The sequence below is a fragment of the Lepisma saccharinum genome, chromosome 6 (assembly GCF_977018435.1).
Source record: "Lepisma saccharinum chromosome 6, izLepSacc3.1, whole genome shotgun sequence".
Lineage (NCBI taxonomy): Eukaryota > Metazoa > Arthropoda > Insecta > Zygentoma > Lepismatidae > Lepisma > Lepisma saccharinum.
This window is the reverse complement of record NC_139234.1, coordinates 39,498,445-39,523,644: the sequence shown is the minus strand read 5'-3', so window position 1 is coordinate 39,523,644 and position 25,200 is coordinate 39,498,445. Positions and strand designations below refer to the sequence as shown.

The window sequence follows — 25,200 nt, the reverse complement described above, 5'->3', positions numbered from 1 at the left end:
ACGTTTATACAGAATATTATTCCACAGCTGCTTGAAACGAGCTACGCTCACTATATCTTTAATCAACTCATGAATATCATTGGCACTGAAAATAAAGAGAGAAATATAAAACAGGCATATTTATGGAAGATCCAAAGAGCACGGGGTCTGCAAAAAATGCCACGTAACAGTTTCGCAGAGTATAATTATCCTGGAAGTTATGCAAAATTCAAACTTTCTATTTATTTTGCATGAATTTTACATTGGATGTTGTGGTTACATGACATTGTATTTCAATATGCCAATGCAAATTTCTTGGTAAATTGATACTTATAATTGGAGAATAATATTTATAAAGTGGTATCGTCTCAGCCCTAATGATATATGTTTCATTATTATAACATATTTTGTACATGAGTTCATTCATTTACATGGAACATTCTAATATTGAAACGAGACCTCAACGAACAAAATGTCGACAACAAAGGTTATTCACATTGATGATCTCTACATGCTGTGAAAGTTGGTCAGTAGTTTACAATGACACCCTACGTATGTGTATACCCATATATTGTGTTTATGTTACTTAAAATCTCTACACACTGGTATTATAAAAGTAAGGTGATTTTTTTTTAAAAAAATACAAGTAATTCTCACATATATTTTGATTAATTTCAAAGGGAAGTTCCGGGAAGTTCCTTTCAGCATTTCTGTTTCTTACTGGCAGTGTTAGCAGATTTTGACGTACACCTCAAATATAGACACACATGCTACTGTTTCAAATGAAAATGGATTGACTTGAAACTTTTTGACAAAACCTGCAAACGTGCCATCAATGAGAGAAGTTTCGAGGAAGTAAAAATAATAGTATCTCCAAATCTTCATTTACCATATTTACGCGTGTATAATGAGCACCCTGGTTTTTGAAGGGGAAAAGTGACAAAAAATTATATTTTGTATATAATGTGCAGTACAACAGAGGTTAAAGAAATGGCTTTCTTAGTTGTAGGTCGTGAAGTTGTTGCAATGCTGATAAGAGTGAATGACATTATAAATATTCAATGAATCACCTGTTGCTATGTGGACCAAGAGGAGAATATTGTCTTGTGTATGAATCACCATGATCATTGAGGAAGTTATTTTCCATAATTTCTCCCACGACAGACAAATATGCTGATAAACCTCCCATGTAACAGGAGGTGCATGCTCGAATTCTACAAGAACGATGCAGATTTTGTCGACGTCTTCAAAACGCTCTGATACAAAGTGAAAAATCATGGGAATTTGCCATTCCACTTTTATAGTTTTTTCCTGAAAAATATTACTAAAGAAATCAAACCTGTCAATTTGTATTTGCATCTGTTGATATATACATTGTTATACGGAGTGACATAGTGAAAACATACGTGGTTTTAAGTTGGCTGTCCGAAATATTCTGTGTATAATACGTACCACAGTTTTTGGGGGGCAAAAATTTTGGAATAAAGTGCGCATTATACATGAGTAAATACGGTATATTTCAGCTACAGATTTATTTCACACAAAAGGGAGTATCCCCTATCGTAGTGCATTTTCTTCTTCTCACTCTCTTCTCAAGAGGACCTCATATTTTGTGTCTTTCAGATTGAACACAAAGAATCATGGATGCTATACCCTAATGAACAACAGTTTATGACAGAAATCAGTAAAAGATTGTTTGTGTCCACAAAAAAGCAATTCAACCGTGTTCCAGCAGAAATTTTCTTTTCACAGCTGATTTGAAGACTGAAATTCCTTCCATTTTTTCTGTAGTATGTAAACTGATTACAAGTGGAGCTGTATCGTTATTGCAGGTCCCGTTTCATTTTTTCTTTCTTCTATTCTAATATGATCATGTTTGCACAAGAAGTGAATGTGAATATAAGATTCAATAACAAGGCTACCCACAGGATTTTTCCTCAGGGGAGGCAGCAGTGCCCCGAGATAAAAAAAAATTCTCATAAAGCACCCACTTCCTAGAATAACTTGTACAGCTATCCATCCACCCACAGCACTTTCTCCACACATTGACCCATATAAGCATCCCTGCTTTTCCCTAAACAGGGCCAAGCATCCCCCAGCTAGGAATTTTCACTTCAAGCAAGGGAAGGGGAAGGGGCAGGGGGAGGGGAGAGTAGATTTCATATCCTACCCTCCAGTCGTAAAAACTCATATTGTACATTTTATTAATTACACAGGCCTGCATGGGTTTGGATGACTCACAGATAACTGTTGTCCCTGAACTGTTCTCTAGAATACAAATCCTCCAAATTTGAACTATAAATGTACATAGAGTAGTAAGCATTTATTCCACCTTCTATCTTCACAAGACACATTGACATGAAAATTGTAACTTTGAATGCGTAAATTCAATTTTCAAAATACCTCATAAAAATTTCCTTCACAACATGTCCAAAACTCAATGTTATAATGTAGTGGGTTGATTGAACTTCATGACGTGGAGAAAAATCCTGACGTCATGGAAAGAAATTTATGTCATATTCATCAGAAATCAAAATACTTCCAGAATCACCAATTGGTTTGTAAACATACAAAATTTCCTTTGTTTAAATTTTAGGGCTGAGCCAATACTACATTGAACTGATACCGATACAGATACTATATATCTGTGTGTGTGTGTGTGTGTGTGTGTGTGTGTGTGTGTGTGTGTGTGTGTGTGTGTGTGGGGGGGGGGGTTAAGTCATGAGTCATGGCAACTATTTTTTTTCTCGCGAACAGGGGACAATACAAAAAATCTAAGATATACGTTTCAAAGTGTATGGAATGTACTTTCGAAAGAAGCACCAATTGGTGTATGTGAACAACGGTGGGGTAGTAAGCATGCACCCAAGTTCAGTCGGTGAGTAACAGCGTTCGAAAATGGAGGTCACGGAGCAGGAGCAACGTTCGTACGTTAAAATAGTAGTTCTCCGTGGCAGAAATGCACAGGAATGCCATACAGAGATACGGGAAACTCTGGGTGTGCATGCCATGCCCTATCGAACAGTACGAGGTGGGTGCAGGCCTTCAAACAGGGCAAAGTGTCAACTGCCGATCTGCCTCATAATAAAACACTGTTGTCCAATATCCTGTGTTCTGCCTCTTCCCTACGACAGTGTCCTGCATCCAGACTTCATCTGGTGGTTTCATTCGAAGGTACATTCCATACACTTTCCAACATGCATCTTAGATTTTTCGTGTTGTCTCCTGTTTGTGAGAAACAAAATAGTTCCCATGACTTATGACTTAACCCTCGTATATATATATTATTATTATTACATTTTATACGTACGCATTTCTGACAAGTGGCAATGAATAATTTAACCCACCAAACAATGCTATGTTGCAACGATTCATCTCAACTTTAGACTTCTCTTTAAGTGACAATCGATCAGATGTTTTAAATATTAGAGAAATATTAAGTGAAGCTAAGAGCAAGGCAACTGTGGTCCTCCTCTCCACCAATGTTGAAAAATGAGATCATGCCTCTTCATCCTCCTCTAAAACTAAAGGCTCACTCTTCCCAAAACTAATATTAAATCATCCGTGAACACAAGAATAATTGGAGATATACCACAACGTCTAGAAGATAACAGTAAAGCTGTAATGTGAAATCAATCTCGTCTCTTTTCTGTCCTTTAACAAAGAGAATAATAATTAGTAAATGAAATGTAAGGGAAGAATGAAACCTTACCAGTCTCTTGATTCTATATCAGGCAATTGACTACAGTACAGTGATATGCCGAAGTGACTTTGCTTTCGATATACTGTCGGCACATGATTTCTAAGAAAAATTAAATGAACAGTTCTGTCGCTTGGCCTGGGAGGAAATCCAAACCCATCACTACACTTTCCAGAAACTAACTGCAGTCATCTGTTCTTCAAAGTAAATTATTCATCTGCCGGGTTTCTTGGGCCGAAACGCAGTCGGGACAAACAAAAGTCTAAAGTTGGAAAGGCAAAGGGGGATTAGCCCAGGTATTTGAATTTCCAGGAAAATGATATGTACTATGTCTTGAGACATGTACACCACTTTCATGGGTGATGACCATTTTGACTAAAGAGAGGGATGTCCAAAAACACCAAAGAAAGTGGAAGGATTACCCACAGGTGCATTGTTGGCTTTTGGGACCTCATTGAGGTTATTGTTACACATCTATACGAACAAAGCCTGGTAGACTTCGAAGAGAACTAAACAGAAGCAGCGAATTCCTATGGGGATAATTTCATGTTACGCTTTATTTGTAGGATACTTGACCGTGAGTCTTATCTGCGTACAGATCTTTGTGTCATGCACTTGCTATTCCCGGAAACTTGAGTACACGTTCATTAAACAAATGCACAACTATTTTTCATTTTTTTTTTCAAAACCAAAGGTAAGTTGAAAAAGATGTATGAAACTTTGAAATGGAAAAATACAATTGGTTTTGGCTGCGCCTGTAGCGACTCAAAAACAATGGTATCGGCTAGTGTCAGTGCAAAAATATCAACAGATACTTACCAATACTGATAAATATACTTTATTCCATTCCGTAATACGTGTAATGGAATGGCGAATACAATAATTTTGATTATGAAATTGTGAAAAATCCTGACATCATGGGGGAAAATGGATAGCATGTGCATGATTAGCATTTAAAATACTTCTACAATCACCTATTGGTTTGTAAACAAACAAAATTTGGCTTACTTAAATTTATTTTGTTGCGTTCTGTAATAGGCATTGTGGAATGGCAAATATAATTTTGAACGTGAAATTGTGAAAAATCCTGTTGTGATGGCAAAAAAAAAAAAAAGATGTCATTTTCATGTTCAGCATTCAAATAACTTCCAGAAACACCTATTGACTTGAAATCATCAGATTTTTTTTTAAAAAATGCAGGGTGGTGTTGTTAATGCTTTACAAATCATAAAATTGAATTGAAAATACTGTGGAGTTGTCAAGTTCAGACTTGAATCCACTATTTAAGTGTAAACTGGATTTGCCTTCCTTCCTTTCCATAAACATCTATCACTTTGTTGATGAACATCTGCTTGTTTTTTTGTACTTCTTCACAATGCACAGATATCAGAGACCATATAATCCACTTTCTTTCATGGCATCCCTCATCCACATTTTCACAGTACACTTTCACCATTCGAATTACATGAAGTCTCTTTCCAGATATCTCGGGGGATACAAGTGCCACCCTGTTCAATAATACAGCATGTTCACTAAAACATTCCCTGATTATAAACTACCACAAATTTTTAATTATATAACAAAATTTATACCGATAACCATTCGAGAGAACAGCTCAAAGAATTTTAGCAGATGTGTAATTGTTGGTGTTAACTATAACAATATATGGCATAACAATAAAAGAATGAAAAAGGGGGAAAAATAGCCAAAAGTAGCAGAAAAACACATTTTAAGATGTAAGAGAAAATTAATGAAATGGACAATTTGCATGGTAATGCTCATGGATTCCACTGTACAAACCTAAACACCCAGTAAACATCAACAGTAACACAATTTGCTTCTAACAACAATGCCATTTACAATAACACATTGGCAATCGAAAGATCTTTTGGTGTGTTCTCTCTTGTCCACCATTATGTTTCTTCTTCTTATAATTAATTATTTGAAGTTTCTTTGCAACACTCATTCATACAGCATTGTACAGTGTGATCCATGAGTATTACCATGCAAATTGTCCATGACTACTTTCATTAAATTTTCTCTTACATCCTAAAATGTGTTTTTCTGCTACTTTTGGCTATTTTTTCCCTTTTTTTCAATCTTATATTGTTATAAAGTTACATAATTAAAATGTTGTGGTCGTTTATAATCACGGAATGTTTTTGTGGACATGCTGTATTATAAAAATATTTCAGAAGCATAAGGCACTACACGTTGGCACGTGTCCACCACCCTTAAGTGCATCCTGATGGCCCTGTAATACAGTTGTTATTTCAATAACTTGCTACCAATTTGTTTTCTTTACAAACAGTGACAAAAGATGCAGTACATGGCTATAATCTTGAATGACTTACCTCCCATGTGTCAAAATATCAAGCATGTAGAGAACAGCTTCTGATGCAAAGTCATGTCTAACCATGTAGTTGTACTGCATATATGCCTCTCTCTTGAGAAACCAGTGGAAAGATATGCAGAAGGACAACCAATATCCTTCACCCTGAAATATCAACATTTACAAAGACTGAAATGTAAAATGTCATGTGCTGACAAAAAAAAATAGTAATATCGTGCGTACTGAAAGTCGTGATCAACATGTTAAAAGAAGGAAGTAAACTGTACAAAAAAGAATCTAATATATGCCTGTTAAAGTACATACCTTTATTAGTCTTCAACATAATCACCATCTAAATTGACACATTTTTGCCAACGTTCTGGAAGTTTGAAAATTCCTCTGTTGTAGAACTCCGTTCGGGCACGTATGAGTATTCTCCTAACAGCAAGTTCCACTTCCTTGTTGGTGTCATATCTGTTTTCCCGCATGTGTTATTTCAGAAAAGAAAACAAGTGAAAGTCAGAAGGAGCCAGATCTGGACTGTAGGAAGGATGTCGAAGGAGTTCCCACCCAAATCTGGCAACTTCATCCCTTGTTAGCTGTGCTGTGTGCGGCTTGGCATTGTCGTGTTGGAGGATAACACTATCCCTGCCAGGACGTTTTTCACGAATAGCACGACGAAGTTTTCTCAAAGTGCACACGTAGTGAGATGCATTGATTGTTTCCCCAGGAGTGAGAAAGTCCACGAGAAGAACACCCTCCGAGGGTGTTCGAGGCAGTTCTCAGGTGGCCTGTGCGAGGGAGATTACTGATGTCTGTGTTTCCACCTCTAAAATGTTTTATCCATCGCCTGATGCTACTGGCAGCCATACACTGATCACCATACACTTCCTGCAATCGGCGGTGGATATGATATCTGATGCCGATGCACCTTCCTTCAACAGAAATTCAATTACTGGCGAAACGACGTGTCAAACGGAGCCATTACTCGCTACTCGCTAATGCGCATACGTACTGCGCCAATCACCCCACTTTCAAGTGTATGTTGTCACAATAGATGGTTCTAACTGTCTTATACAGCGCATCGCTCTACGTGAATATTTACGTCTGAAATAAAAAGTTGATCACGACTTTCAGTACGCACCAAGTAGATAAAATCATACTAAATGATGAGTGCATTATAATATCATTCAATATATTTATGCACACTAATTTCCTTAAATAAATAAATTCAATAGCAAAAAAGAACCAAAGAGTTAGCATTGTTAAAATTCCCATAAGTATGTAGACTTAATATGAGCCGCAGTGGTCTAGTCGGTAGGGTGTCTGACTGCCATGCAGGAGACCCAGGTTCGATTCCCGAGGTGCATGATCTATCGGAATATTTTCTGGCCTTGCGGCTCACCCAGCCTCAAATCAATGGGTACCTAGGGGGGAGGGGTAAAGGTGGCCAGAGCATGGTGCTGATCGGATCACCTCCAAAATGGCAAGGATCGAGAATATGTGTGGCCCTACACCCACACCCCCTAAATGTGTCTTAATGGCACGGGGAACATTACTTTTACCTTACCTATGAAGGCTTAATAGGTAGACTGGCTGAACACAAGTATAGTAGTAGAGCCCAAACTCAATAACCAGATAACAGTAATGGAACTACATGTACTGATCTTGTTTCAGATAACAGTAATGGAACTACATGTACTGATCATGTTTCAGATAACAGTAATGGAACTACATGTACTGATCATGTTTCAGATAACAGTAATGGAACCAGCGGCGTATACTCTGGGTCACCTAGGTAATCGGAGATGACCCGGCTATAATTTTTTAAAAAGTTGTTTTTTATTTCTTCACAATATTCTTCCGAACCAATCTTTGTCACATATTTCTTTGCTTCCAGCGCGCACATGTTTTCAACCGTTTGCCGCGGAATGTCCGTGAGGCATTTTCTCCAGCTGGTGGAATCTGGTGACGTCAGGGTGAGATTCCACCGGCTCCCTTTAAATCCCTTGACGGGAGGGGAAGGAAACACTGCTTCTCAGGCGCGGTTATTCCGTGGCAAGGGTAAGCTCCTTCTGGAGAGAGTCCATCGGTCGCACTCTCCACCCCAGAGCCTTTGCCATTCCCTCGGCTGGCAGTGGCGCCCTCTTCTGCCATTCTTCCCCGATTGCCTTTGTATCGTAGGAGCTGTGTTGTTTACGACAGGGAAATTTCTCGGGAAAAAACAGAATTCTGGGTTCACAAATTGCGTACTGAAAAAGAAAGTAGAGAAAATACATCTGAAAATGCGCGAGAAACAGGGAAATCTGAACAACATTTGCGAACCAATTTTATGTTAATTCTCATTTTACATTTGCTTCTGTCTTACTGATCTCTGCTATTTCAACAGATGTTGTAAAAGGAAAAAAAAACTTTAATATTGAAGATGAAGGTAATTAAATCAATTAAAATTTGAACTAGAAATTCAAGAAATTACACCGACCTCCGTTGCGGAGTGTTAGCACAGCTCCCTACGACGCCAGAGCTACAGGGTTCGAATACCGGCCTGGAAGTTCTTGGTAAATGTCCCTTCATCAATGTCATATCATCACTCGTAGTGATTAGCCAAAAGTGGCAGAAAAGCGACGTCAAATAACAATTTAATCAATCGATTAATGAAATAATTAAACTATATGCTTACTTTTTTTCATTTTTGTATTTTAAGATGCGTGATTACTTTCTTTGTAGCCTTCAAAACCAGTACTTCTTTCACAGAAATGAATAATTTTTAAAAGGGAAAGCTATCAGAAATAAATTATATATATATACGTAGACATAAATTAGTTAATTTAAGTTGTTTTTCCCCCGCTTTAGATTAATAATGATCATAAAGATAAAAGATGTATGAATAAAATATATAAACAAAAAAGCAATGATTCCAACTTATAGAACCTTGCGCATTGCAGGGAATTTAAAGCTGGGAAAGGGAATTTTTCAGCATCCATAGGGAATTTAATTCTGAGTCAAGGAGTAAGAAACCACAATAGAAGATTGGCGCAGGGAATTGAATGCGTGTTGTAGGTGGCTTTGTGCTGTTGTTCCTATTAGCAATTCGAAAATGTAATATTTGTTTAGCTGTTAGTGGTTTAGTATTCGTGCTAGTGCTGTGTTTACTGAAGTAAACAATGGATATAATACAATATTTGCGTGTGAAAATATTTGGAACGGGATCTTTTCCGGAGAAATTGGAAATAGTTAATGTAGGTAGGCCAGTAACATCTCTTGTACACAGGTCTTGAACTTAAACTTCCATGTATACAAACAAAAATCGGGAATGCACGAGTAACTGGACACTCGGGTAACTTGAATTTTAGACTTCAATTAATATTGAGGGTTTTTATTTCACTACCGCATTCCTTTCATATTCTTTGTTACAGGTTTTTTCTTATAGATTTTTTTATATTTTCTTGTTTTATTATTTGAAATTCTAAACGTAGATTAACTGCAAGTGCAATCACAACAATTATTCGACAGTGGTCGCAACAATAAGGTAACAATTTTATCACATATATTCATAAATCCTTGTATGGATATTGAGGTAAATTTGCAGGGAGACTTCAGGAGTGGGTGGATGAATCAAGTGTCGGAGATTACCCACTAGTTAAAACCAGGATACGCCACTGAATGGAACTACATGTACTGATCATGTTTCATGCAAGGGCAAGTAATTCTTTTTCAGGGCACAGAGCACGTAATTTTTCCCAAATACAAACCTCCAGACCCTTTCCCCCGGATGCCTATGATTGGCATGTCTTTAAATTCAAAGAGCTGCTGTGGTCCACTTGGACCATTGCAGCTCCACATAAGATATAGGATGCATCCACATAACTTCAGGCCTAACTTGGAGGAGGGGGAGGCAGAATTGAATAGTTTTCCAACCCATAAATGTAACGTTCAGGACAATTTCACTAAATAACCATTTCACATACAAGCAAAAAAAAAACAAAAAAAAAACTGTAAATTATAATAAACATAAAAATTCAGAGGGGGGGGGGGGTTGCCCCTGTGAAGTTACACCTATGATAGCATGTATGATATGTCTCATACATGATTTTCAAGTGGCCTGTAACTTTTCTTCACTGACATGATCATCTAAAATTAACATTATTAAATTATAACTAATGTCAAATAGTTGTAAATATTAAAAATATAGACCTTGGCTCTCACAGAGTTCAGTTAATAAAAATAATCAAAAAAGACCCCAACACTTAAAAATCATGACTAACTGTATTTATTTATTATTCTCTTTAGCAAACCATAATTCTGTTAAACCAAGAAGCTATGGCATGTTCAGGATGGTTGGCAGAGATATTATATACCCTTATGAATCTTGCACGATGGCCGTGCAGTCTAAGGCATCAAGCTTTCAGCTCTGGCTACAGGATATGTCCTGGTTTCTCCTGGGGGAAGAGTCACAACTTTTCTCCTGAGATTTCAGCCAGTGTATGGAACCAGTGGCCACCCACTATTGTGAGAAAATTGGGGAACTACGAATGAGTAGTGTAACCTGGTCATGGACATCTACAACAACAGGGGACTGACTCGTCCTGTTTATCACACATCATTCCTAAATGTTGGATGCTTGCCAACCTTTGCTGAGGCATATGGGAGTGAAGACAACAGTCAGTAGGCCCACAAGGGCTGTTGTGCTATGGGTTATTACATGTTCTATGTGTACTAAAATAAATACATTTGGGCACATACAATGGGGTTTTATACCTACTACAAAATGCAATGAAATTGTAATAAATAGAGAAAATAAAGTCAAGCTGTCAAATTTGGGGTTACTGACTTTCTGGTATATTTCTAGGAACCCGGACAATAAGTGCATACCATCGAATGTATGCAGGAGGAGGCGGGCTTACTTCGGGGGTTCCCCCCATTATTATAAGCACAATAGAGTAGTTTTAACCAGGGGTAGAAAAATACAGGGTGCCTGAAAAGTTTCAAATTCAGTTCTAAAAAATTTACATATTTTTTTTTAATATTCCAAGTTCGCATATGGAAATTTCCATTACCTTCTTTAAAACAGACTACATGATATGTTTTTGAATGTTTGTGTGTTTTCTGTATCAGTAAATCATAATAAGCATGTCATTATAATTTTTTGCAGTGTTGCTAGCTGAATTTTTAAATCTGCGGTAATATGGTAGAGTCGGCCATATATTAGAATGTATAGTATAGTTATTCATGTTGTCACCAGTAAAGCCTTCTTTAGGAAGGCCACTCTGGTGCAAGAATTAATTAATAACTTAAATCATGTTTCAAAATGTGTAGGTTTATGTTAGTTCGATCCAATCTTTTCTAAGCCAAGCTGGAATTTTCTATTGGTTCCAATTGAAATTTCAATTGGTTTCAATTGGAATGAATCGGATTCTATCGAAATGTATTGGTTTCAATCGGAATCTCAACTGAAACCAATTGAGAAATCAAGACAATTTCCAATTGGTGAATTGTATCCAATTGTTTGTATATATTGTAGAATCAATATGTTGTCAATTCATTTATTGACTCAAAGCATAGGTACTTTGATTTTTGATACCACATTTCCTGTGATTTAGAAGTTCTTTGGAAAAACAGCACACTTGAGCTGAATTTGTTCTGAATTCTAATGCATACTACTGAAGTCAGTTTTATCTGAATAAATACCTAACAAGAACTCTTTCTTCAGAACCAACTCGACCTAGTAGTTGGAATAAATGTTCATATTAGTTCTTGTTTATGCAATATGAAATTTCCATGATTATTCTTATGTGTATGTAATGGAAATGGAAAAAATGAGCTATATTTTGATCAACTAAGTCAACCTCGACAGTGTCTCGTTTGTTTATCACTTTTTCAAGTGTTGTGGGTCAGATTCTTTGTTTAACCTAATTTGTTGCTGTTTTATAATGTATAAAGGAAGAACAACATGTCAATTGGTTCGGATAGTATGTCTAAAAACTCATATTGGCTATTGGTTCCAACTGGGCATATTCCCCCCCCCCCCCCAAAGGGAGCTGGCTCCTGAGATAAAGGGTTTGGCACCTGAAATATTGTAAGTTTTTATTAACCCTGGTTCTGACAATTTCAATAATCACCATCTGCTCATTCTTGTTGGAGAGCGAGCATTTGGTTCATGACCCATGATGAATAAAATTTGGTTCACGATATTGCAAAACTCAGGCTGAATAAAATTTCTAACCAGGCAATATAAAGAAAAGTAACTCTTATAATTGTATTGGTAGTTACTTGAACCAAGTTAATACATTTAAACTAAAATTAAACTGAGTGGCGGAATAGTCCTTTAAGGGTAAAACAGATTTTTCATTGGGTTGATGTGTGGTTTTCACATCAGATCCCATCATGGCTGTTTTGTAGCATGACCAGTTCCCCCAATATTCTCCACTATGGTCGGTAAACACTAAAAGTTTTGGAGCCCCCACCAAAGATCAAATATAGATCTGCTCACGCTAAGGCATTGACCATTTGGCTGTGTGGAAGGGCAGTCATACTTATCTACAAAAACAACTACTTCCAGTTACTGTTAATTAATAATAATAATAAAAACTAAATACAATTTGTTGTTGTTGGCAATTAAAAAAAAAGTGGTCACACCTGTACATTTGAAATGTATTGCAAGAAACTCAACAATCAATTCCTACCCATGTAGAACTGCCGTTTGATGATTGGTAACTATAGTTTCTTACATTTCTACTAGATGTACACTCAAGGCAAAAAATACTTCTCCCATAGAGCCTTATTACGAGTAGTCTTATGGGGGAAGAATTTATTTCCCCGACTGTACTCCACAAAGCAACTGAAATATTGTCTCCCCAATTGTTCAGTGGTAATTTCATCACCTGGTAAACAAGGGGTCCCAGTTTTGATACCTGGTGGAGGAACATGGTGGCTTGGGTCCCGATTGGCCTTTCTGTGCATAAAGTGAACTTAAAAACAAATAAGAAAAGCAATTTAAATATCTTAGGATCGAAGTTTACCTGGTCTCTCCACATTTGAATAAATTCTTCTGCATGATTGTTATAAAAAATGCACAGAGAACGGTTTAACTTTTGGCCAAATAAGGCTTTCTCATTGCAGTCCAAAGGAACAAGCCTCATGTTGGTTGGTTTAGCTCCAGGCACTTCTGTAACAAAGAAAGAAACCTATAAACAATGAATATGAAAAGAAAAATGCACAAATTATCATATAACAGCAAATTTTAGTCTCTGAATTTTATTTATGCCTTGAATTATACAGTGTGTTCAGATATTATTCACCCCATAAATGTTGCCCATAAAAAAACTTGCTATCGTTAGTATTAACATGAAGAACATCTCAAAAAATTTCTTGCACTTACTTACAACACTTGGTACCTTCATGCATTTTACGGTAAAACAGTAAAAATGGCGATCATGCAAGAAAAGGCAATACGTGTTTTGTGGTTGTGGGAAACAAAATCTCCTTAACTGTTCAGCGTTATAGGAAAGAATACAAAAAGGATGTGCCTACGAAACCATCATTTCTTGGAGTTAAGTAGGGAAGTTACGGACTTAGAGCAAATGAAGTCCAGGATCAACAAGGAAGTGGCAGGTGGAGTGAATTCATAAATGGACTTGACATTGTGAAAGCCACTGAGGGTACTCATGTAGAGGTTTATTAATAATGAGAACTATGTTCACTAAAGATTCTGTGAGTCAGTCTGCTGTTTCCGAGAAACTTTTTACAGTAAAGGTATTTTGATTTGTAATCGGGTGAATTTATGCACACCCTGTGTATTAGCTGAAATGTCTACAAATACAAATTGATAATTTTGCTGCAGATATGGTGATTCCAGGGGTTTGTCCAGAATCTTCCATCTTGGGCAATGGATTGATTTAAATCAGGTGATATATATTTTTTAAAGTCACACATTCATTTCCTTTAAAGAAATAATTTATAGAATAAAGTACACAAATAATTTGTAGTTATCAGAATCACATTTGGTGAAAGTACATTAATATTGTAATCATTCAATGATGTTTATTAGGCTCCAAAATAGAAAAAGCAAGGGAAAAAAATATATGTACTGTCAGGGTGAGGCTTATACGAAAGGAAAATGTAATATGTAAACTATGAACACACTTAAATTTCTCTTCATTTAAAATCCAATAATCTTTATTGCCAAAAAGAGCAAAACTATTTTGTAGAATAATATACAAAATACTAATCAAATTGAACCGTAAATAGTGTCATTATCATTAAGCTGTAAATAAACATGCCAAAATTGCCAGAATTCAGCTACAAATACTATAAAAATATTTTAAATTAACAATTATATAGTACATCCGAATGTTTTATTTTCACTTGAAGAAAAGGCACTGAAATAATAATTATAGTTTCATTAACACACTCAACAAACTTTTCCAAAGTACGTTCATATATATATAGTATTAGAAACAGAATTTTCTTTTTAAAAAAAAAAAAGATTTTTATCTACCCTGCTTAGAGATGTAACTTTGAATTTAGGTGTCAAAATGGTCACAAATAGAACCATTGTGAAAAATTTTATGGGGGGGGGGGTTGTGGATAAAACACTGGTTTTCCTGAAGGTACACTGTTCCTTGACATGCAGTACGTACACTGCCATATTTTGATGTATTTGCAATGCTTAATAATAATAATGTCATAACAATAGTTATGTTCGATGAAGAAATTATGCACCAAGCGTAACAGTTTTCTGCAAGATACACTGATCTCATAAATACAATAGTGTTACCATATTTAAGGAAATTTTTATTTAACATTACCATCACACTGCAAAGAACACTGGTTGCAGTGAAAGCTGGCCAGAACTGAGGACATGCTAGGCAAGATTTTGTAGCTTCTACCAACCTTCTCAGAGCAATGGAGTTGACTTCATTGTGTGAGAACCAGAGGAGCGTAACAACAAAAATGGAAGTTGCAGGGGGAGCATTTCGATCGAGCGCCAAATAGTTTACACGAATGATGCTAGATATCATACAGAATCGCTCGAGTGAATGATGCTTAAACAGGCAAAACATTCGGAGTCCAGTAGTATACATATAACCGTAATTTGTCTGTGGAAATGGACCCTCAAATATGGATCGTGAAGTGAAATACGCAATGAAATTGAAACAAAGTTGAGTAAAGATATCTCTATGTTAAAGCGTATGTATATCTTACCAATACAGTGATATATGAAACAGATGATTGTGGGCTGAAAGTGCCAAGATGGATATTTTACATGTATGTGTCTATGATTACTGTCACAGTAAAACATGTGCATGCACTCCAGTACAGCAAGGCCAGCAGTGGTGGCACACAGCATCAATGTTGCAAATTAATTCTATAACTTTTGGTTTCTCATTATTTCTTCCGGGTTGCCTCAACAGAATATCAACCTGCAAGCCTCCAAGGTTCGTCCTTTTCCGATATGGTGCCATCAACACCCTCTCGCGGCGTGTTGACCAAACATCTGCGTAGTATCACTATCACCCTGGCAATGCCACCAGAAGCCCGAAAAATATCCCGGCGACCTTGAAGGATCCACGTTGTGTGGAGACGAAGTTTGTTTTCCAACCTGTAAGGGCTGGAAGAAAGCCGAGTGTGCCATCGGTTCAGTCTACTGATGTCCTGAGTGTTGCGAACTGCACGATTAAGTGTCCAAGTGTACTGTCTACTGTCAGCGATGTAGCATATCCACAAAGCCAGTTAAAATGTATATTCATAAATAAACTATAAAGTTTCTAAACACAGGAAAAACACAAAATTATGATTGCTAACAAACGGATGACATATTCTATGTGAAGATAAACGTTTCCGACCGTTTGGTCTATTAAGACAGCTAACATGTCCATGAACATATCCCGTCAAATAGAGTTGGTAAAACTCGCTGGCCCCGGTCACGCTTTTTCAGGTGCTTTGCAAGGTGAAAATTTACGGTTTTTCAGGTGGGTGAATTTCTATTTGTTTGCTCCAAAAAAATTAGTGTTGGCATTGTTTACTATTTACTACGGAAAGAAATACGTGGTGCCAAAGTGGATTTGTGAATATTGCAATGTGTGAAAATCTTGAAAATTGTTTCAATCATCCGCGATCGTCTGTTGCATTAAAAACGTTTGACAACAGACCAACTGAAATTCAAAAAAATTAACAACTGCAGCAGGACATGCATCTTTCCCTCAAGAGATGTTATGGAAACAGTATCAGGTAGAGTGCTCATTTTTTCATTATAACGTACCATGTAGAAACTATGAATTCTTGGTTTTCTTAATTTTTCGGGATCTGCTTCCCCAACAGAAAATGTCACCGCACGCCACTGCATTAAAATGACATTCCATTGTAAACGCTCGAGCATAGCATGCTAGTGTGTGACTTGAACAACTACGAGCAAGGAAAGTGGTTCTATGCAGTACTCTAATGACAACAGTACCATTCCAATCCTCCATCAACAACCAAACCATGGTTGAAATATGGCTGCTGTTACTCTTACTTCAATTATTTTAATGGAGCAGCAATTTTTCAATGTGAACCAGTACTGTTTAGTTTAATTGATACAACAAAAGTACTACATACAGAGTAGTCAGGCCAATAAAATATGCAACAAGCATGGCAAATAAGGTGCTAGTAAGTGCACAAGCAAGCTTCAATTAAATTTTGCTATGCATAGAGAAATTTCAACCTCTGTGGTGAGTCACAAATTAGTAGTTCTCTGTTTTACACATTTATATGAAATCATTGATTTAAAAAAAATCACCTGCATAATCCGTGTGTTAGATATTTGAGGATTTGCATTTTATGTAAAAAAATATAGGTATATATATTTGTTACAGTTCAGGTTCAAATATGCACAGGTTGGAGCTTGCATTGGCAAGTGGGAAAAAAAATTGCAGGGGGCTTGAACACACATCGTTCAGACCATGAATCTATAACGTTAACCACTCACCTACAGCTTCGACTTTGCAAGCATTTATAAACATGTAAGAACTTAGGTATTCCATTACTGGTGAAGGATACTTTATTTTCTAGTTTCTCTTTCAGGTGGCTTAACTATTCATACTACAACAACATTTTACCTTCTGCTGTCAGCGAAAACCTTTTCAGCAAAAAAGATTGTTCTTAGACATCATCTCAAAGAAAGGTAACATATGACTCTACAAGAACTTGAAGTAGGAACATCATGTACATATCAAAGGATTTGATCTTAAAATTTCTCATATTTGAGTTTTTGCTTGCAACACCATCAACAAAAGCAAGTCTCACTAGCCAATGATCAAACAAGGTTGGGTAATGCATGGTTTCAAGAGGGTGTTGTCCTTTTCTACAGATGGGAGCAAGCGATTGGGAAACATCTCGTTCATTCAACCCCTAATTAAAGAGGATTTTTGCTACTTTCTTGGATAGGGAAATCTTGCAATGGTCAAGCCAAATAACTTTGTATTCGCAATAAAACTACCATGTTAACTCTCCTAATACAGTCATATGCAACATCAGTTATTGGTGAAGATTTAGTGCATGCTGAAGACTCAACCACACCTGTAGCCAACTACCTCAATTCAGGAGCACCCCCCCATCCTTCTCGAACCTTGACATATTATAATGAGAAGATATAAAAACACTAAAATAACATTGACGATATTTCAGATTGTGAGAGAATTACGATTTCGTCCTTGCATTATGAATGGGTTGTTTGGTGATAGAGCCAGGCTCCAGAAGTCTGCAGTCTGCAACATTTAGTAATTTTTTGTTTTATAACCATTGATGCAAGTCAAAAAGACAGATTTAGTCTGGACAGTCCATTATTTTTAATCCTTGTCCCAACTTTTTTCAAACTGCAGTAGTGTTGTGAATATGTTTATTTTTGTGGGGGGTTAACTCACATTTAGACATGTTTTTCATTTTAATAATCATTGCTAATACTTAAATTAAAACAATGTTAATTTGCAAGATGCAGATCAATTCTAATACTTCTGAGAATTGAATGTAAACAATAAGCACCAAGCTGTATGCCATGTGACAACCATTGCATATAAGCGACTGGTGCGAATCGGGAGTCTATTGGTGAGTTGATTTTTTCCTGTTACCTTGGACCATAACACTGCAACTCTACAATTGTACAACCAATAGCAAAGATAATAGCTAGTCGGCAAATTGTTCATCATTATTTTCACTCAGTTTTTACTCAACATCTTATGTTGTTCTAAGGGATGGAATTTTGTTGATGCGACGCTGATGTTGACATCTGCTAAGTGGCCTTTTTATTTAAACCCACTATAATCACACTAGATTTTTTATTATTTGCTTGATTTTACTTAGTTTTTCTGCCACTTTTGGCTAATTGCAAAGGTGCGGATGGGTAATGATATGATGAAATTGATGAATGGACACTCATAAACATCGTCGTAAAGTGATGTGCTAACCACTCTGCCACGGGTGCCGGCATCATTACACTAGAAAACAGACTGAATAATAATAGTAATGGACATGTTACTTTTGCCGTTGGGTGTATATTTAGCACTAGCTGCAACACTACCATAACATAGGTGGTCACATCTGATATTCCCAACAGCATTTTTCCCACCACCGTGAAGGAGTGGTTAGCACAGTGCGCTACCACGACATGGGTTCCCCGGGTTCGAAACCAGGACTGGCCATGGGTCTTCCTTGTGAGTGTTCCTTTATCAGTTTCATAATATCATCACTCATCCTCAACGTCGCGATAGGCAAAGTTCGGATCTTCTCTTTGTTCCATATTTTTGACCCCGCCTCTTAAAAATAATCCATGGTATAACACAAGCATTTAAATGCTTTACACTTGCTTCGTGGCAGTTGGAGGTGCGTCATTATTAACTTATTAAAATCGGGAGTACAAGGTCAAGAGAAAGAAGAAAATACAAGACAAAGTGTATTTTATTCAAGAAAAGATTAAATGGGTAAAAAGGTCGAAGGAAGTTATCTTGAATATTTGCGTAAATGTTTCACATGAGAAAAATAGTGTCATGTCATTTGCACCGAGGCTTCTTATCAGTTCATTTCTGCTGTGACATACGTCAAGGCCTTCCTTGGCTGGTTTTCCCACAATCCAGAGTGTCATCACCGCCACGCGCACGTGTGTTTATGGGCACATGGTGCATAAAGTGGACTTAGAACATAAAATCAAACGTGTGTTTATGACGTTGCACAGCTGTGCTTACACTAAAATGTTAAAACCTATCCAGAGTGTCAAATATAACTTTTCTTTACTTATTTCAAAAGACAATTGTTCCATCTTCGACGATTAACATACCTCGATATTTAGGGTTATCCTTTTCCGTAACCTACACCTAAAAGAAGAATAAAATTGCAACATTAGGTCTCAAGAATTTTATGATGAGATGTTACACACGTTTTCTAATAGGTATAAAAGTTTACATATGGAAATTTGCTTACCCTAACTATCGAACCACCTTTGTTATCCTTTTTCCTATACTGCTGGCCTTCGTAAATAAGGGATGGCTTTCCAGGCATTGTTTCTATCATTTCCGTATTCTCAGCCATTTTGTTGTCTCTCTCAAAGTCTCAGTTTTACATAAATGCTGATTTCCCAATGTAGATCCTTCATATATACTTTCATCTTACATTCATTTACCAATCACCTTCCTTTTCATTCAAAGATAACCACAGCTGCAGCTGGGCAACGTCATAAACACATGAATGTGCGGCGGTAATGACACTCCGGTTTGTGGGAAAACCCACCAAGGAAGGTCTTGACTTATGTCGTGGCGGAAATGAACTGATAAGAACTCTCGGCGCAAATGACTTGGCACAAGGGACACGGACTCGAGAAAAACGATGATAATTGTAATTTTTTGGGGCCACCTTAGGCTTATGGCCCGCTTGCCTGTATGTTACGAACCTGATTTGACATATTTATTAAAACAATAATGTTTAACTAGAATTTATGACAGATGAAAACATAATGTTTTTATTTTATTGTCCACAAAAATTAGTCTTTTCCATATTTATTTCTCATTTCAATTTATTGCATTTTTCGTATCAACCCCATGAGATGCGAGGCCTCTTTTGGCACGAGGCCCCGGGTGGTCGCTCACTTCGCCCAACCCTTGCTACGCCACTGTTCATGCTATTATGTGTGTTCTAAATCTCAAAATAAGCATTAAAATCATATTGTTTGTTTGAAAAGATGATACGAGATTATTAGCCAACTATTGCATATGTACAGTTTCGTGTTTCTGCATGGCGTTTCACAAAGCAGAACCATGAAACTTTACGTATGCAATATTTACCTCATACATTATGTATTAGCAAACTAGTTTGGAAAATCTCTGCCTCAAGAACAACACAATTCCGCATGCCACTGGTTGAGGGTCGTTTCATTTGTAAAATTTGTTCATGATGTTCAAGGGGTTAAAACAAAGATATTGTATGCAAACATTGTGTACTCAAGAAGTGTTTGAGAATGAAGAGGTACATTTTCATCCTATGATTCCAAAACTTCATTTTTTTTATTTAATTTTCAACTTCAAGTCAGTTCCTTTTCCCTTCTGTGAACAATAATTTGTGCAATGTGGTTGGCATCACTTTTCTATTAGTTTTAGAGATTTTCCATTTGTAGCTATGGGAAGCATGCATGATAAAAATGAGTTTTCTTTTGTTTGTTGTGCTGTTAATTTACAAAAACATGGAAGTGTGTAAATCTCGCACCGTGGCTGTGTGGTCTAAGGCATTAGGGCCTGGGCTCAGGCTACATGCTAGTTCTAGTCTCCTAGGAGAAAGCAAAACTACTTTCGTTGGCCACCCACCATTGTGAGGAAATTGGGGAGCTACAAACAAGTAGCATAACCTAGTCATGGAAAACAACAATAACGACTGGGGGTTCATCATGCTGACCACACGTCATCCCGTAACTGGTTGGATGGCCAACAGTAAGTAGGTAGGCCCTAGCCATCAAAGGCTGTTGCATCATGGGTTATTATTATTATTATAAGAAGCATAAGTACTAGCAAGTATTTTACTACATCAAATAACGTGACCAAGAATTTTGAAATGATGAATATGGCTGTTGAGATGGGGAGTGAGGGATATGTATATTATTAACATTCCCTTTGCTCGCAATTTGAAGTAACACATGAGAAATAAAATATATCACCTTGTTTGCAAGAGTTAACAAAATGGTTTCAGGACTGGACACACATATAGGGTAAGTATACAGGATGGAAAACTAATTATGCATAAAAAAGTACTATAAGCAAGCATATTCACTTCAGCACATGTGCATGTTCATGTAGAAAGTATACACATAAAATGTAGAAACTATACACATAAAATGATGATATCGTAATAAGTAACTTGGAACTACAGGCAATGTTTTTTTTTAAAATAAGAGAAAAATTTACTTCTTGTGGCAATTATGTTACAGAACACATTCAAATACATGAACATACTATGGATTTGTATGGTTAAAAAATATCTGCTGGTCATCTTTAAAACGAAATCTCTAGACAAAAAGGGTTCTACAGAATTTGAATTAGAGGAGGGCAATCATATATCAGAATAAAATGGGGGAAAAAAATTGAAGCAAGAGAACCAGGTTGAATGTAGAACACCGATCATGTTTGTCATGAAGAGCCCCTTTTCACACTCTTCATATTCATCACTTCAAAATTCTTGGTCACGTTATGCTACATACATACTGGACTATGTACAGTAAACATAAGGTAAAAAAATCTCAAAAAATTCGAAGAGGAACAGTCGGAACATAAGAGGAATTCTTCTATGTTGGAAACTAGATACCAAAATGCACAACAACATAGCACACGGAATGTCCCACTAATAAGATGCAAGTTTTATTTTCCTACTCTAGGAAATGGACGGTAACGGTATTTACGACAAAAATTAAAACGTGCGATTCGTTTATATGAGCCACACCATATAATGTAGTAATTGGGAAATTCGGTTACACCATGCTCAAAGCATAGCAACAAATTTTCTGGAGGCTGTGTGCCAAACACTAAGGTAATGGATTTCATGTATAACAAATACAGATAAAAAAAACTCTTTCAAGAATCCTCCACTATTATCACGTAGCACGGTTAGTTTTATACTTGAATTCACAAAAGTAAATTCAAATTTCAGATGTACTTTTTCGATGAATATGATCCTGCTTTGCTACAAGAAATAGCAGAATACCACCACAGCTCAGATGGCACTTCCTACTGAATCCTGAAAATTGAATATGCATTTCTCTGTTTCTAGACCATAACAACAACATTACCAACATTAGTAACTAAAGTTCTTCCACTAAAATATTAACTAACGTACCTGCACAAAACCTAGGCAGTTTTTAGGCGCAATATCGGGGTTTCCCTCGCACCACAGAGCGCGCGCAGTCTATACGTGCTTGTGAAACAAGACACCACTCCACAATGTTGTCAAATCTCCAAGTGATCTGCATGCATACAGTCACAAAACTGGATATAATTTATACATTGTGAAATATCAATAGATTGCTTTCATGTTTTTAAAAGGTGCCCTGCGAGAAAGTGAAAAGGCAGATTGTTTGAACTAGAAAATGAAGGGAGAGATTTCGAAGCAAGAGAAAGTGTGGGTGAGATAGAGACGTTTACCTCAAATCTACCTTTAGAGAAAATTTGGAGCCTCGTTTCCAGTCTAAGCGATCACAAAATTCAATTTTACAATTTTTTTTCAAAAACTCGCGCAGTGACTTTCATGAGAGTTGTGAAAATTCCTTACTTCGTCGCAGTGTGTCGACGTTATTGCGAATGTTCTTCCCTGTACTCATTTCGCAACCCCTTGTGAACTCTCAAGTGATGCTGAGTCTACATCCACATCACTAATGTTGAAGAAGTGCTTTGTGAATCACCTACAAGTGATAAATGCGTTGGAATGTCTTTAAACTTACTTTTGAACGCAAAAATAAACTCAGTGGAATTTAGCAACATGTGCCTCACCATCATCCTGGGTGAGTTCCGTAGGTAAAGGTTCTCCGTGCATGTAGCATGTAGAATGTAGCACCATGCCATGAAGGCACATGTAGGGGTGGAGCCCCACACATTGTCGCTCCCGGCCATTTTGGAGGTGATGTGATCACCACCACACTCCAACAGCCTTTACTCCCCAAGGTTACTCTCAAGGTTGGAATTTTCCCGACCTTGTCCCCGCGTGAAGTAGCTCCGGGGCTCACCCAGCCTCATACCAATGGTTACTAACATACGTATAATGGGGATTGAAAATTGCTCAATTCCAGTTAAATCAGTGCTTCACAATATTTTGAAACATTTTATAACACTTTCGCGGCCACTGGCAGTGCGACGAATGATGAAACGTCTACCCTGAAGATGAGAGTGACGTTAGCTCTCGAAAGCTTGGAATCTTTTCCACAACTCACCTGGTCGATAGCCCTAGAGAATCTTTTCATCATAGTTTTCACTTATTTGTACGAGAGTTGGTTAATATTTTTAAACTCTATTTTTATTGCTCTAGTGAATTGAGATTTTAGGAAAGTTTCATCACTTTACCCCACATTCGCTCCTGTATTTCTTACCAAAAGTGTTTCTCGCACTGAAAACGAAAGCCTTCCTTGCGATGGAGGTTGATTGTTTAACAGCCCCCTCCACACCTTAACTGATTTTGAGCAAGTAGGTGAGAAGGATGCGATGCAGATAAGGGACTGATGGTTTCGTACTTAATAACTCCAAATATCATTAGGTACGTGGAATTTGGTCAAAAATTTATTTCATGCGCATTTGCTTGCTACCAGACCGAGAAATTATCGTTTACGGTGAGTGCTCCGCGATGCGACATTGTTTCGGATTGTTTGTTTTGGGATGGCAGTTAGTTATGCGTTTATTTTGTAAAATGTAAGTACTATGAATGCAAGTTTCCTGCAGTTACTTAATGTGCAGGTGGCACGTGATCACTGCAGCGGTAAATTCCTTTCCATATTAGTGTCTGAGAAAGAGCAGTGGCGGAGCCAGAAATCTGACGTGTGGGTTGGAAACACTGGACAGTGGCGCGGATCCAGAAGTGGTGAATTTCAGTCTGGTACCTGACCTCGCCGCAAATTAATGATAACGTGCACTTTCAATGTTTTATGTAAACAATATATCGTAGCTTACTGCAAACAGGAACCAAGTTGACTTCCATGTTTCCATGTTCTAGAGATTATCGTTTTGAGAAAATAATGTTTCAGGGCTGGAATAGATTATTATTATTATTATATGTCTTTATCATAATTTCCTCCCATTGTAATGCATTGCCACGGTAAACTGAAAGATTGAATGAAGAGTAAAATAAGTAAACAAAGCAACAAAAATCTATTCTCTCAAGGGGTCTCGGGTTCGATCCTTTTCAGGCATATTACACAATGGTTCGAATCCAAATTTAAACTGTAGATCCAATTTCGATCAACCTATCTTGAGCATAAAGTAGACTTTAATCGAACTTTAAAAAAAAATTTCAAGTATGTTAAACTTGGCTATAAAAGACAGAACATTTGAGTCTTCAAATATATTATGCATAATATAATATGCAAGAAACTGGTAGTTGGGAGGGTGATCGCCCCTATTGCTCTCTCCTTCGATCCGCACCTGCCACTGGATGATAGTCATGTACTTTGATGGACCACATCTTCAAACGAAACTGCATTTTGATATTCACATTGTTGTTACGGGATCCAAACAAGAAAGGTTCCAATAATTTTCATCGTTATCCGTACACTTTCAATGTTGTCACGAAATTTGCCTATTACATTTTTGACAGGGTGGCAACAGGTAGGCCCATCCTTGGCAGTATCCCTGAGGGAGAAAATTATAGTGGCGCGTCAAATATCTTCCCGTAAGACATAAACATTCTACACTAGCGCCACTACGTATTGCCACGCCAGAATTTCAAATACGGTGGTTTATCAGTCTTGACCGTCTTAGCTTTATTATAGCAGAGCTTTTCAATACTGACCAATTAGAAACTTTATCTTTGATCTCAGGATATTGTTCACGTGTATATTAAATGCTTATCAACCATTACAATTATGTTTCCAGCATACTAATTGCCATTTTAACAGCAGCACTTAATTGATGATGTACGTAGTCAACTTCCGTCAAATATTGCAGGCTTCTTTCAGTGAATTTTATACCGGAATCCTCAAAGT

General features: G+C 37.1%; 1 protein-coding gene across 1 annotated transcript in view; it reads right to left on the bottom strand.

Moving 5' to 3' along the window:
* Positions 1 to 22,417, bottom strand: part of LOC145988706 (uncharacterized) — a 106,240-nt gene extending 83,823 nt beyond the window's left edge. Inside the window, exons 1-4 of the mRNA XM_083123803.1 lie at positions 22,353 to 22,417; positions 13,031 to 13,176; positions 6,034 to 6,176; positions 3 to 85 (exon numbers count right to left, since the gene is read on the bottom strand). Coding sequence (XP_082979929.1) covers positions 3 to 85; positions 6,034 to 6,176; positions 13,031 to 13,150 — 346 coding nt within the window. The 5' untranslated portion in view covers positions 13,151 to 13,176; positions 22,353 to 22,417. The remainder of the gene's footprint in view (positions 1 to 2; positions 86 to 6,033; positions 6,177 to 13,030; positions 13,177 to 22,352) is intronic.
* Between the last annotated feature and the right edge of the window lie 2,783 nt (positions 22,418 to 25,200).